This window comes from Chiloscyllium punctatum, chromosome 40 (assembly GCF_047496795.1).
Source record: "Chiloscyllium punctatum isolate Juve2018m chromosome 40, sChiPun1.3, whole genome shotgun sequence".
In the NCBI taxonomy this organism is placed as follows: Eukaryota; Metazoa; Chordata; class Chondrichthyes; order Orectolobiformes; family Hemiscylliidae; genus Chiloscyllium; species Chiloscyllium punctatum.
In genome coordinates, this window is record NC_092778.1 from 14,398,029 (window position 1) to 14,410,493 (window position 12,465).

At 48.3% G+C, this 12,465-nt stretch overlaps 1 protein-coding gene across 13 annotated transcripts in view; it reads right to left on the reverse strand.

The window, feature by feature from the left end:
• Positions 1-12,465, reverse strand: part of tnrc18 (trinucleotide repeat containing 18) — a 182,175-nt gene that overhangs the window by 87,494 nt on the left and 82,216 nt on the right. For all 13 annotated transcript variants that reach the window (XM_072559331.1, XM_072559332.1, XM_072559342.1 and 10 more), the window contains one exon: positions 9,716-11,506. In XM_072559331.1, the coding sequence (XP_072415432.1) occupies positions 9,716-11,506 (1,791 nt within the window). The remainder of the gene's footprint in view (positions 1-9,715; positions 11,507-12,465) is intronic.

Consider the following 12,465-nt stretch of genomic DNA (forward strand, 5'->3'; position numbering starts at 1 on the left):
CCTCAGTCAGTGTCGGATAACCGACAGGCCTCACTGATTCCAGCCAGGATAGAAATACCTGACCCACCCTCACTGCCTCACCCATGGCTGCATTGTGACTGACTGTAGGTTCAGTGCAAACCCCATGCCTCCAGTCAGCTCACTCACCAGCAAGATCACAGGCTGAACGGAAGGCGTTTCTGCTCTGACTGGCTCAGTGTTGCCTTTGGTCCATAATCTCTGTGCAGATGGACCAAGATCATTAAAAAGCTTTTCCTTCAAACCACTGTTCAGAGGCTAACTCTCCACTGCACTGGCTCTGCTCCTCTGTCTAATCGACTGCCTGCTTCCTCGGGATCATTACATCCACTGAATATAAAAATCATATATCACAGCACAGGAGAATAATCATTCCTAACTAATTCTGAAGCATCCCTATTTCTCACCATCTCCTAACCTTACAGCTTTCTCTTTACCTAGTTGTCCTCAGTTTCACTCCCTCTATGGCCATAGGGATCGTACCCGAGATCTGCAAACTGCTTCAGTCTTACCGCATTGCGGGCGGTACAGTGAGGGTTCACTGCAGGAGTCCCTGTCTGGTGATGTGAGACTGGGTAAACGATATTCCCTACAGGTTGAAAGGCAATCTCATTGAGATGCACATGTTACTGAAAGTGCTTGACAGATACTGAGAGATTGTCTCTGCTGGTCAGGAAGTTTAAAACACAGGGATGCAGTTTCAGGATAAGGGGACAATCGCTTTGGATGGAGATGAGGGGAAATTGCCTCGCTCAAAGGGCTGTGAATCTTTGGAATCCTCCCCCTGTGAAGCTTGTAAGCACTCCTCCGTTGACTATTTTAGAATGAGTCAGACAGATTTTTGGTCTCTCAGAGAAGCAAGGGATAGAGGAAGCGAGAAAGTGGAGTTGTGACTGAAGACCAAATGTTGGAACAGGCTTGGCAAGTTATATGTCGACTCCAATTTACTGTGTTCACCCTACTCACTCCCTCTGTGCTGCCAAAGAACCTGCCCAGTGCACACAATCTCCTTCATTGTTAGTGGACAACCTCCCATGGTCACAAAAAAAAACGCCAAAAATCACAGCAGGTCAGGAAGCATCTGTGGAGGGAGAGAGCAGACAAACGTTTCTGATGAAGATGAAACTCTGATGAAGAGTCACCTAGATGCGAAACATTAGCTTGCTTGCTCTCTCTCTCTTCATAGATGCTGAGTGACCCGCTGTGATTTCCAACTTGGTTGCTGGCAGGACAGATTCCAGCATCTGCAGTAAATCGCTCCTAATCTTCCCTAGTCATCCTTATACCCGGCTAATCTCCATTCTACGCGAGATTCCTCTTCCTCTTCAAAAGGTTCCTTAAAACCTACTGCTCTGATTGTACGTGAATGATTCACTGCATTAAAGTAGCCACATAAATGCAAGGTGTTGGTATCGTTAAAAGGTGAGTGCACTTGCCTGTTACAGTAACAATCTCTTTGATGCTTGGCCCCATAATATTTAAAATCATTAACTCAACTCCTGGAAGAGTCTTTCTTGACGATGCTAAATTAGGTTTTGATGGATAGGTTGGCACTTGGAGGGAATTAATGTTGAGAATTACTTCAGGGTTAATCAGTTGGCTACTGCAGCATTGTTTCAGTGGGTCAGAGGTAACACAAGGTGCAGAAAAGACATAGAAGTATTCCATATAAAATAAAGACTTGAGACCAGCCAAGTGAAAGAAAAATATTTCTGCTGCTTAAGCACAACAGCAGTTCAAATAAACTCCAAAGTTAACGTTGCAGAGAGCCTGAAAAATAATTAAGGTGCCTTACAGTCTCTGCTGCTTTTTTTAAAAAGATGGCTGATTTCCATAGTCTATGTGTGATTTAACTGAGCCAAGCCTCTGTGTGGAGCTCTGCACCATAACAGTTGTGTTTATCTATACGTGTGCAATGGATAGGAAAACACAGAAAAAGAAAATTAGGAGGATTTTCACCTGCCTTTGTTGTGAACCCCACTATTAGGGTGAAACGTGGGTCTGCACCATGGGGGAAACGGTCAACTCGTTGCTTTCATCCCCCTGCCCCACCCACTACCACCACTGTCAGGACTAAAGGAGAGCCAATTAAGGAGGTGGGCGAGCTCTCAAAGCTGGGGGCCATACCTTTGCAAAAATGGCCTGGGGCAGGCTGGAGCCAGGGAATTGGTGCCCAGGTGGAGCTGCGTTATTTTTAGTGCCTGCCCACCTCAGCCTCCCAGCCCGGGAGTAGCCTAAACATTAAACCCTAGACATTTGCAAGACTGTCCAAATCCACACCAAATGGCACTAGTATTTGATTACCTGAGGAGGTCGGACAGGAATTTACCAGAATGTTACTGGCCTCAGGACTGGTCCTCCATTTTTTAGCCTCTCTCCTGAGCGATTCCACACATTGCAGGGACCAGGAAATGTTTCTCTCTCGCCATCATGAACATGATCAACCAAGATGATCTCTTCCAACCTCTCATTTTCGATGATTGCATACAGTGTGCTCATTGTACCTTCTGTCCCTTGCTTTGTGACTACAGGAGCGGGGAGGGGTGGACCATATTTCACTTGATATTAGTCATTGCCCATTCCAATACAATTAATGGCACCCCTTTTTACACTAAGGACCAACCCTCGAAGTGCTGCACTTGAAAGTTCAATTTGTGCATATAACTCAGTCAAAGTGAATGGTCACCGAGCTCCAGAACATCATCAGCAAAAGTGCGTGTTTATTCAATTTAACTTAATTTAGTGAACAATATTCTGTGGTTGTGGGCGAATTAACTGACGTTGCACAACTAACAGCAGCCGCAATTCATCAGCCTCAGAATTTCGCCTTCTTATAATGGAATAATAAGAATGTTAATAGCGCAGATATTAAAGCAGTCATAGCATCTATTAAAATAATCCATTTTAATTTCCCTCTTCCCTCCCCATTTATAGGTGGGTACAGAATGAGATAGTTCTATAATGTAGTGAAAGCTGCTGTTGTTATCCATGAATAGAAGTATTGTCTTAAAGGAAAATAGGGAAAGGGGAGTATGTAGAGGCTATGTACCTACCACGCTCAGTGGAAAGGCTTAGGTCTGTGTCTAGGCAACCAAGTCTTTAATATCAGCATTTTACTCGTACAATACTGCAGATTTGTCATCTAAACTGTGCTTTTACCTTCCTTTAAAGCTCACTAAGTCCAGAACCTTCTCTTATCACTAACAGGCTAAGATTATTACCAGGCTCTCCATTGCGCAGGATAAAAAAAATTAATACTTTTCCTCCTAAGGTTTGTCTTGTCGCCTGGCAACAGCCTGGAAGGCCGATTAGAATTCAGTTCTTGTTTGCGGCTTTTAGTTCTGCTCAGTAAATTACATTTAATGTTAGCTGCCTGTATCCTCATCATTGAAATTCTTTACAAACAGCTCCCTGTGTTGCCATTGCCTACTGTGGACTGTTGGGCCTTGGCAACAGCCAGGGCAACTACTTCACAGACAAAGATTTCAACGGCAGACCACATGATGTCTAGCCTAAAGAATTTTTATACAACGACACGCAAAAGAGAGGGAAGTGTTCTCCTTTATTCTCCCCCACTGTGTCACCAATCAATTTGTACATTAAAAACACATCATATTGTTGATGATAGACAGGAGCGGGTCATGTGACCGGCGCACAGACACACTGGGTTGAATGGCGTAGTGTTGTTTTATTCTTTTTCTCTCAGCCCGTAAATGAAAGAGAAAGAGGACTCCTATAGCTCAACACAAATGGAAAGCTACATTCCGGCCGGCTAATGAGTTCAAGGTAAACATCAAAAACACATTTTACTACAACTGAACAAGCAGCCATTTCAGAGTACAATGTACTTGGGCTTTTTGAGTTTTATATGTACCATTATACAGAGTGTTGTGATTTTATTAAACAAGCTTCGATAAGTAGACCATTTTAAAGGCGATCCTGTTCCTTCTGCCTCCGGTTCTCAGTCCTAAAGCAGCGTCATCTTGCAGCTCGACATCTTACTTTATATTTTCTGCAAGATTGAGGTGACAATGCCATTCCTGCTCACAAACACATCACACACCCGGCTGCTCTCGGCTGGGCTGCTGGAACAATTACAAACTGAAAACGGAGGTCCACGTTTAGCATTAGTTTGGTAACCAATTCTGTCAGCTCCAATGTCACATTATCATCCATCTGCTCCAAGAAGAGCACACCTAGCTTCTCCGACCTAACCTGATAGTCAAACGTCCCCCATCCCTGCTGGATATCAACTTCACAGTTTGGTATCACTGGTACATTCTGAAACTTTACCCTGCTTTCCAATATATGGATCATATTTCATTCACAAAGGCACTGATCCCTGGGAGATTCCAGTGCTCCCAACTTCGAGTTGGAGAAGCGCCCATTTACCACAGCTTGCTGCTTCCTGCCAATGTTTTATCCAAGGTGACACTGATCTTCTGATTCCATCAGCCTGAATTTCGTTAACCAGCCTTTTGTGTGGCAGCCTGTTAAAAAAATCACTCAGTGATATATAAAAATATCACTTGGTCCTCAAGTAGTTCACTGGCCTCACTTTATTGATGCCCTGCCTAACCTTCATCATTGTTATCTCATCACATTATCTTTGAGTTTGATTCTGAACCCCTTCCATTTTACTATCAGGTTTTTATGTATCAGAATGCTTATGTAACCTGTAATTTGAGCTTTCCTCCATTCCCTTCCTGGATGGGTTCTGACTACCATGGGGTGGTACAGTGGCTCAGTGGTTAGCACTGCTGCCTCACACCACCAGATTCAATTCCAGCCTTGGGAGACTGTCTGTGTGGAGTTTGTACATTCTCCCTTTGTCTGCGTGGGTTTCCTCCCACAGTCCAAAGATGTGCAGTTAAGGTGGATTGGCCATGCTAAGTTGCCTGTAGTGTTCAGGGATGTGTAGGTTAGGGGCATGAGTCTGAGTGGGTTACTCTTCGGAGGTCAATGTGGACTTGTTGGGCCGAAGGGCCTGTTTCCACACTGTAGGGATTCTCTGGTTTGGGATCTGAGCCCACCCCAATCTACTTTCATGTTAATCTTCGTCTCCCCTGGGCTACTGCAATGCTTCCTTCCACTTCTCCGGGTTCAGTTACTCTGCCTTTCCATCATGTGACTCCAACCGTTCAGGACTCGATCCTGCTCTTCCGCTGCTACGCTAGGCTAAACATCACTAGGTAAGCCCACAGCCTCCTCTGAAGGGCTCAATGGGGCATTTGCTGTGAGTTCATTACTAGCAGCAATCCCAGTTGTCTCATCCCATTGACCTGTCCATCTGGCTGCAGGCTAATCGTGCCAGTCTTCTTCCTCTCCAACTCACCTTCGCTGACCCTGCGGACTCTGCCTCCTCTCACTCCTCTCTCTGTTCACTTCCGAGCAAGGTGCTTGCCCCTGGGGATAGGCCGAATCAACATCAAGACCTGAACAGAAGCCTGGCTGCGGGGTCTCGACAACTCCGTCTTTTAATGAGACCACCCGCCCAACTGCATCATCTTTCCATCGCTGGTCAGCAAAGATCATCACGGTGACACGGACCACCTCATCACCTCTCTTTCAAATCGTCAGCCTATGTTGGTCTCCAATTAGATTAGATTAGATTACTTACAGTGTGGAAACAGGCCCTTCGGCCCAACAAGTCCACACCGCACCCGCCGAAGCGCAACCCACCCATACCCCTACATCTACCCCTTACCTAACACTACGGGCAATTTAGCATGGCCAATTCACCTGACCTGCACATCTTTGGAGTGTGGGAGGAAACCGGAGCACCCAGAGGAAACCCACGCAGACACGGGGAGAATGTGCAAACTCCACACAGTCAGTCGCCTGAGGCGGGAATTGAACCCGGGTCTCTGGCGCTGTGAGGCAGCAGTGCTAACCACTGTGCCACCGTGCCGCCCTTAAATGTACAATAAAAAATGTTATCGCTGAGATTTCTTCACTGCTTCCCTCCTTCAATCACCCCCAGTGATTGCAACCTCCATCTCATCATGTTCTCTGTCCTCTTGAGTTCACTGCCCTCCTCGCCTCCTTAAATCTGTCCTTCCACATACACACCCCAACCCATATTCACAGGTCACAACCTTGTCTCACAAGGTCTTACCAGTCCCTCTGTATCAATGTCAGACCAGGCCAGTTCCAATCACTATTCCTCCACCGACAATTCTTGCCACTGTCAGTCCTTTGTCCATCCCTGAACAACGCTATTTCTCAAATTCACTTACAACTGCACTTCAACATCCCAACTACTCAGCATTTGGCCCCTTATTTGTCAACAATATTTCTGCAGCTACTGCTTGACTCAACTGCACCCTCCTCTCCAATTCACGGCCCAGTCCCCAAGAAACCATTCCTTCTTCCTCACACTGCTCACTCCTCCAGGTCTGACACTCGACTTCCTTCCCTCAAGTTCAAAGGTCATGGACAATAAAGGGAATGGCGGACAACTGAGTTTCACCATCACTGGATCACTTAATGTGCTACTGGATTCTATCCTCATCCGCTCCAGGATTCCAGGATCACCCTGGATTGCAAAAATTACTCTGCTTAAACCCCTCCCCCTTCCATCAATTCACATGAGGAGCTTGTGAATTTATTAGTCACCAAGACCACCTGATCCATGGCCTTTGCCTTGATCTTCCTGCTTTTCCCCATCCCCCAAATCACCCCAAACCAATTAGACCCAACTTCCTTTAAAGCCCTCCTCTAAACTCATACCTTCCACTAGTCTCCCTCCTTCCCCTAGTCTGCCTCATTCCTTCCCCTGGTCTCCCTCATTCCTTCCCCTAGTCTCCCTCATTCCTTCCCCTAGTCTCCCTCATTCCTTCCCCTGGTCTCCATCATTCCTTCCCCTAGTCTCCCTCATTCCTTCCCCTAGTCTCCCTCATTCCTTCCCCTGGTCTCCCTCATTCCTTCCCCTGGTCTCCCTCCTTCCCCTGGTCTCCCTCATTCCTTCCCCTAGTCTCCCTCATTCCTTCCCCTGGTCTCCCTCATTCCTTCCCCTGGTCTGCCTCATTCCTTCCCCTATCTCCCTCATTCCTTCCCCTGGTCTCCCTCATTCCTTCCCCTTGTCTCCCACATATTTTTCAATAGTCTCCCTCATGCCTCCCCTAATGCCAACTTCAAACTCAATACCCAGTTGTTGCTGCCTTAACTGGATCCGCACTAATCTACTGGGCACTGCCCACCCACCTCCACATCAGCCGAAACTGGAAACTGCTCCCTTTCTTCAGGTGCTGTGCCTTTCACCTTTAAACATGCCACCATCAGCTCTCGCTTTGATAAGAGCAACCTTTGACCCCATTGCCCATGCAAAACATCAACCTTCCTTTCATCTCCAGATCCCTTGTTTCATTCCAAATCCAAGTCCATCATTCCCAGGACTCTGTGTTTGGATCTCTTCAGCCTACCCCCACCCCTGTCACAGCAGGGCTCTTCTCAAAATCACAAATGGCATCCCATGTAACTATGACAAAGGTAACCTTTCCTTCCTCATCCTTCTCAAGCTGCCTGCACTGATTCCAGCCTTCTCTGAAGGCCTCTCCACTGGGAAGCAGGTCATGACTGCTCTCACCTGCTCCCATTCCTATTATTCCCAACAGAATCACTTGCAATGGCTTCCCTTCATGTGCACCATTACCTCTGGTGTCCCCCAGTGATCTACCCCCTTACTGGGTCCTATCCACACCCTGGCCTCATGCTCCAGAAAGACTGTTCATATTGACATGGGTGCTGACGCCACCCAGCTCAACCTGAGCACCATCTCTCTTCGAGTCCTCTGTTGCAAAATTCTCTAACTGCTTCTCTGACGTCCAGTCCTGGACAAGATGAAATATCCTCCAATTAAGTCTCGGGGAGAATGAAGGCCTTGTTTAGGGTGCCTGCTACAAACTTTGTTTCCTTGTCACTGAGTCCATCCCTCTCCCTGGCAACGTTTGGAAGTCAACCAGTCTGTTCACAATCGTGGTGTCAATATTTGACTCCGGGATGGGTTTCTGTCCACCTATCCCATGCCGGCAGTAAGATCATTAGTTCGGTCTTTGTGATACTGCCCGACTTCACTCCTCCCTCAGCTCATCTGCTGTTGACATCTTCCTTGAATTCATTACCTCTGGTCTTGACTATTCCAAGGCATTCCTGGCTGGTTTCACACCCTTACATCCTCCAACCTCAGGTCATTCAAAACTCTGTTGCCCTCATCTTAACTCATCCTGAAACCTCTGCACCTCTGCGCTGGTTGGCTTAGGTTGACTAGGACCCAATGGATCTCTTGATTTCAAAACTGAGCATACTTCTTTCCAAATCCCTCCATGCCCTGACTCCTCCCTATTTCCAGAGTCTCATCCAAACCCAAAACCCTCTGAGATATCTGTAGTCATAGAGATGCACAGTAAAAGCCACCCTTCACTGCCACCCTCTGTCTTCTACCTTCAAGCCAACTTTGTATCCAAATGACTAGTTCTCCCGGTATTCCATGAGGATTCCAGATTCCTGAAGAAGGGCTTATGCCCGAAACGTCGATTCGCCTGTTCCTTGGATGCTGCCTGACCTGCTGCGCTTTTCCAGCAACACATTTTCAGCTTCCATGCGATCTAACCTTGCTAACCAGTCTCCCATGAGGAACAGCATCGAACACCTTACCGAAGTCCATATAGATCACGTTCACCACTCTGCCGTCATCAATCCTCTTTGTTACTTCTTCAAATAACTCAATCAAGTTTGTGATTTCCCATGCACAAAGCCATGTCCCTATCAGTCTATCCCTAATCAGTCCTTGCCTTTGCGAATATGTGTAAATCCTGTCCCTCAGGATTCCCTCCAACAACTTGCCCACCATCAATGTCAGACCCAACAGTCTATAGTTCCCTGGCTTTTCCTAACCACCTATCCTCCTCTAATGCCTACTTCTTTAATATCCCCTGTTTAATTATCCAACATTGGTGGCTGCAGCTTCCAAGTCTCTTGCCTCTTTAATACATTATCCATACTTCACCACCTCTTTGTTTCATCTTCCTCCTTTCAGTCACCCCCTAATTTCGACTCCTTGGGCAAAGCTTTCAAGCATCTACCCTGATGTCTCCTGACAAAGTTTGGTTTGTTCTGAATTGCCTTACTCTGTTAAAGGTGATACACCAAGTTGTTTGTGGTTGAATGTAAAAGATTTTCAGGAAAAAGAAATAGCAAAGTTAAGTGCTAGTGGTGTTTACTTGCATTTCTCCTACAATTACCATGAGGCAAAAAGCAAGCACTGTGCACAAGACGGGGCACCATTTATCGAAACGTGATGGAGAAATAGGAGAAGAACCTTATAAACATAAACAATATCATCCACAGTGCCATCTACACCCTCCAGTCCCTGTGGGGCCCAGTGAATGGGGATCATCTCAAATATATTAACGGATCAGGCTTTCCTTCTCTGCGCCTGGACAAGATGCTTGGAAGGGATATAGGCAATCACAAGAATTCTCATTCCCTAAGGGCCACCTCCAACTGGGACCACAAATAGTCACTTGGCCTCAATGAGACCCATGAAGAGGATTCCTCAATATGCAAGTTCTGCCCCTCCACAGCCACCGGGGTGACCCTGTAGCTCAAAAGCACTAAGGCTTTCCACAAGTTAGCACAGGATCAGACAGGCCGCCTGACTGAGTGACTATCAAAGGAAGGGTGCTCATCATCTTACCTTTCATGCTGTTCATAGAGAGCGAGCGATCCCTGTCAATCACACCAGTGCCCGGTTTGCTGCTATTGTCTTTCTGCCTGGCCACTGCCACCGCGATGCCCACAGGTGGGTGCCGGACCTCCACCTCGCCCTGCGTCGATTTGGCGCTCTCCGGCCGCTCTGGGTCTTTTTTCAGCTGCTTGCTGAGTTGTGGGAGCGGGAGGTGCTGCACCTTCAACACGCCGTGTTGCCCAGAGTCGGTCTTGACGTTGCCGAGTCCGCCGAATGGGCTCTTCTTGCCGCTGCCGGACCTGCCCGCCGCCTCCTTGGCGAAGCTGCCGCTGTACTTGATGAGGCTCTGCATGGCCGAGACCTCACTGGGCGTACCCACCCCTGCTGACCTCTGCAGGGCCACCGGCTCCAGGAAGCTCTTCTTCGGCTCTTCGTCCGCCCTGCTGCTGTGACCGTGCTGGGCCGCCAGCGCTGCCATCTGGCTGGTGGCGTAGGTGGCCATCTCGAACGGCTTCCACTTTGGCTCCGGGGTGCCCGAGCGTTTCAGCTGGGACTGCTCCGAGTGCAGCCTCGTGACATCCACCCCGTTGAATACCTTCAGGGAATCCTTCACCCCTGATCGCTGGGCCCTCTCCTGACTTCGGTGGTCGACCTCAAAGCTCGATCGCGCCGGGTCTTTCAGTGTGGCGCTGCTCGAATGCACGTCCCTCGTTTCGGATGGGCTGAGGCCCGGTTTGCTCAGGAACAGCTCAGAGGTCGTGGGCCTCTTTATTGCTAGAGAGTTGGATCTAATAACCGACCCTTCCTCCCTCACATTATCCACCCTTTTAGTATCTGCGTGCACAGGCAGGTCCTGTGTCACCATTAACCGAGAGGATTCTGCCAGCGTCCTCTCCGAGGGGCACAGCAAACTGCCTGTCCTGTCACCAGCCACTCTGCTCATATCCTTGTCTTTGCACTTGTCACTCTTATTGTCTCTGGCCTGAGAGGCGATCTGAATGGGGCCGTTCCTGTTCTCGTAAAACCCGACCGAAGGCACAAAGGTAGGTGCAATAACTTTATGTTCCTTTCCTGGCTCCCTGGCGGTGGGGTAGATGGTGTAGATGCTGGAATGGACAGGAAGAGGAGGGAATGTGCTGGAAGGTGGCATCCGCGCTGTTTGAGAGGAGTGGGGTGACGGACAGCCGCAGGAAACATGCAGAGTGCCAACCGAGGTCACCACGGTGTCACACTTGCGCGTCCGTTCTGCGTGAGCGTGCAGCAGAGGCCGCATGTTCTCGTCGTGCTTAGCAGAGTCTTTGGAGCATCTGTCCTGTTCGCTGCCGGGGAGTCTCAGTGAGGAACTGGAGCCACTGTTACAGTTGCTAAGAGACAGGGTCTGCAGAGGGTTTTTGGATTTTGGCTCTCCGTTCCCAGTTCCCCGGTTCGGAGAGTGACTGGTAAGAACTGTAGAGTGATGCTCGCTAGTCTTGGCAGCTTTGTCAAGAAGGTGGATCCTCCTGTCGTTATCTGTCCGGCCTTCTTGTGTAAGGTCCACCACACTCCTAGGCCTGGATTCTTCCCTGGACTTCTCCTTCTTAGCCACGTTTACGTTGGTTTCAGTCCTGTACACTTTCTCTTTCGAGTCTTTCGCTGGATACCTCTCAGACTCTTTCCCACTTTTCTGCGGATGACACATTTCCTTTTCGCGCAGGATTGAGCCCGACGCATGATTGGACGTCGTCCTGGAGATGGTGGTTTGCGGGTGCGCAGCACCGTGAAGGGCTGATTGTCCTGTATGGCTGTGTAGGTAATATCCTTCTGGAATGAAAACAAACAGAGACACGCATGTCAACACATCGTCAAATGGCAGCAGTGTTCCTCAGCCTTCTCTAGGTGCACAAGGAAGACTGGACAGATCAGGGGCTTTTAGCTTTCACATTGCACTTCTGACTAAACGGTCATCAATTGGAAATGTCGGGCGGATTTACCGGAACTTGCTGGTTGCTCATGATATAGGAAGGATATAGATGTTTTAGAGAGGGTGCAGAGGAGATTTACCAGGATGCTGCCTGGTTTGGAGGGCTTGTCTTATGAAGAGAGGTTGAGTGAGCTAAGGCTCTCTAGAGAAAAGAAGGAAGAGAGGTGACTTGATAGAGCTGTACAAGGTACTGAGAGACATAGGTAGAGTGGACAGCCAGAGATTTTTCCCGAGGGCAGAAATGGCTGTCATGAGGGGACGTAATTTTAAGGTGATTGGAGGAAGGTTTAGGGAAGGTCAGAGGTCAGTTCTTTGCACAGAGTGGTGGGTGCGTGGAATGTGCTGCCAGCAGTGGTAGTAGAGTCAGAGACATTGGGGACATTTAAGTGACGGCAGGACAAGCACATGGACAGCAGTAAATTGAGGGGTGTGTAGGTTAGGTTGATCTTAGATTAAGATAAATGCTCGGCACAACATTGTGGACCGAAGGGCCAGTACTGTACTGTACTGTTCTATGTTATATGGCTTTTGGGGGAAGGGTGACTAAAGTCTTGCAGGAATGACTGTGTCCAATTCCTGAGTCGGAAAACTGTACCGATTTAGCAGGAGTGACAGGGACCTGGCGAAGGTGTCAAGTGGGCGCATCAACGAGCACTATTGGTAACTCGGCAACAGGAGGAGATCATTAAAAGCGGATTTGTAAACTTGCTGCATCTGGTAACATAGGTGAGATGTAGAGGCTCCTGCCCTGAGATGGCGGGGAATGACTTGCTCCCCATTCCTGCTGCTCCCATGGATA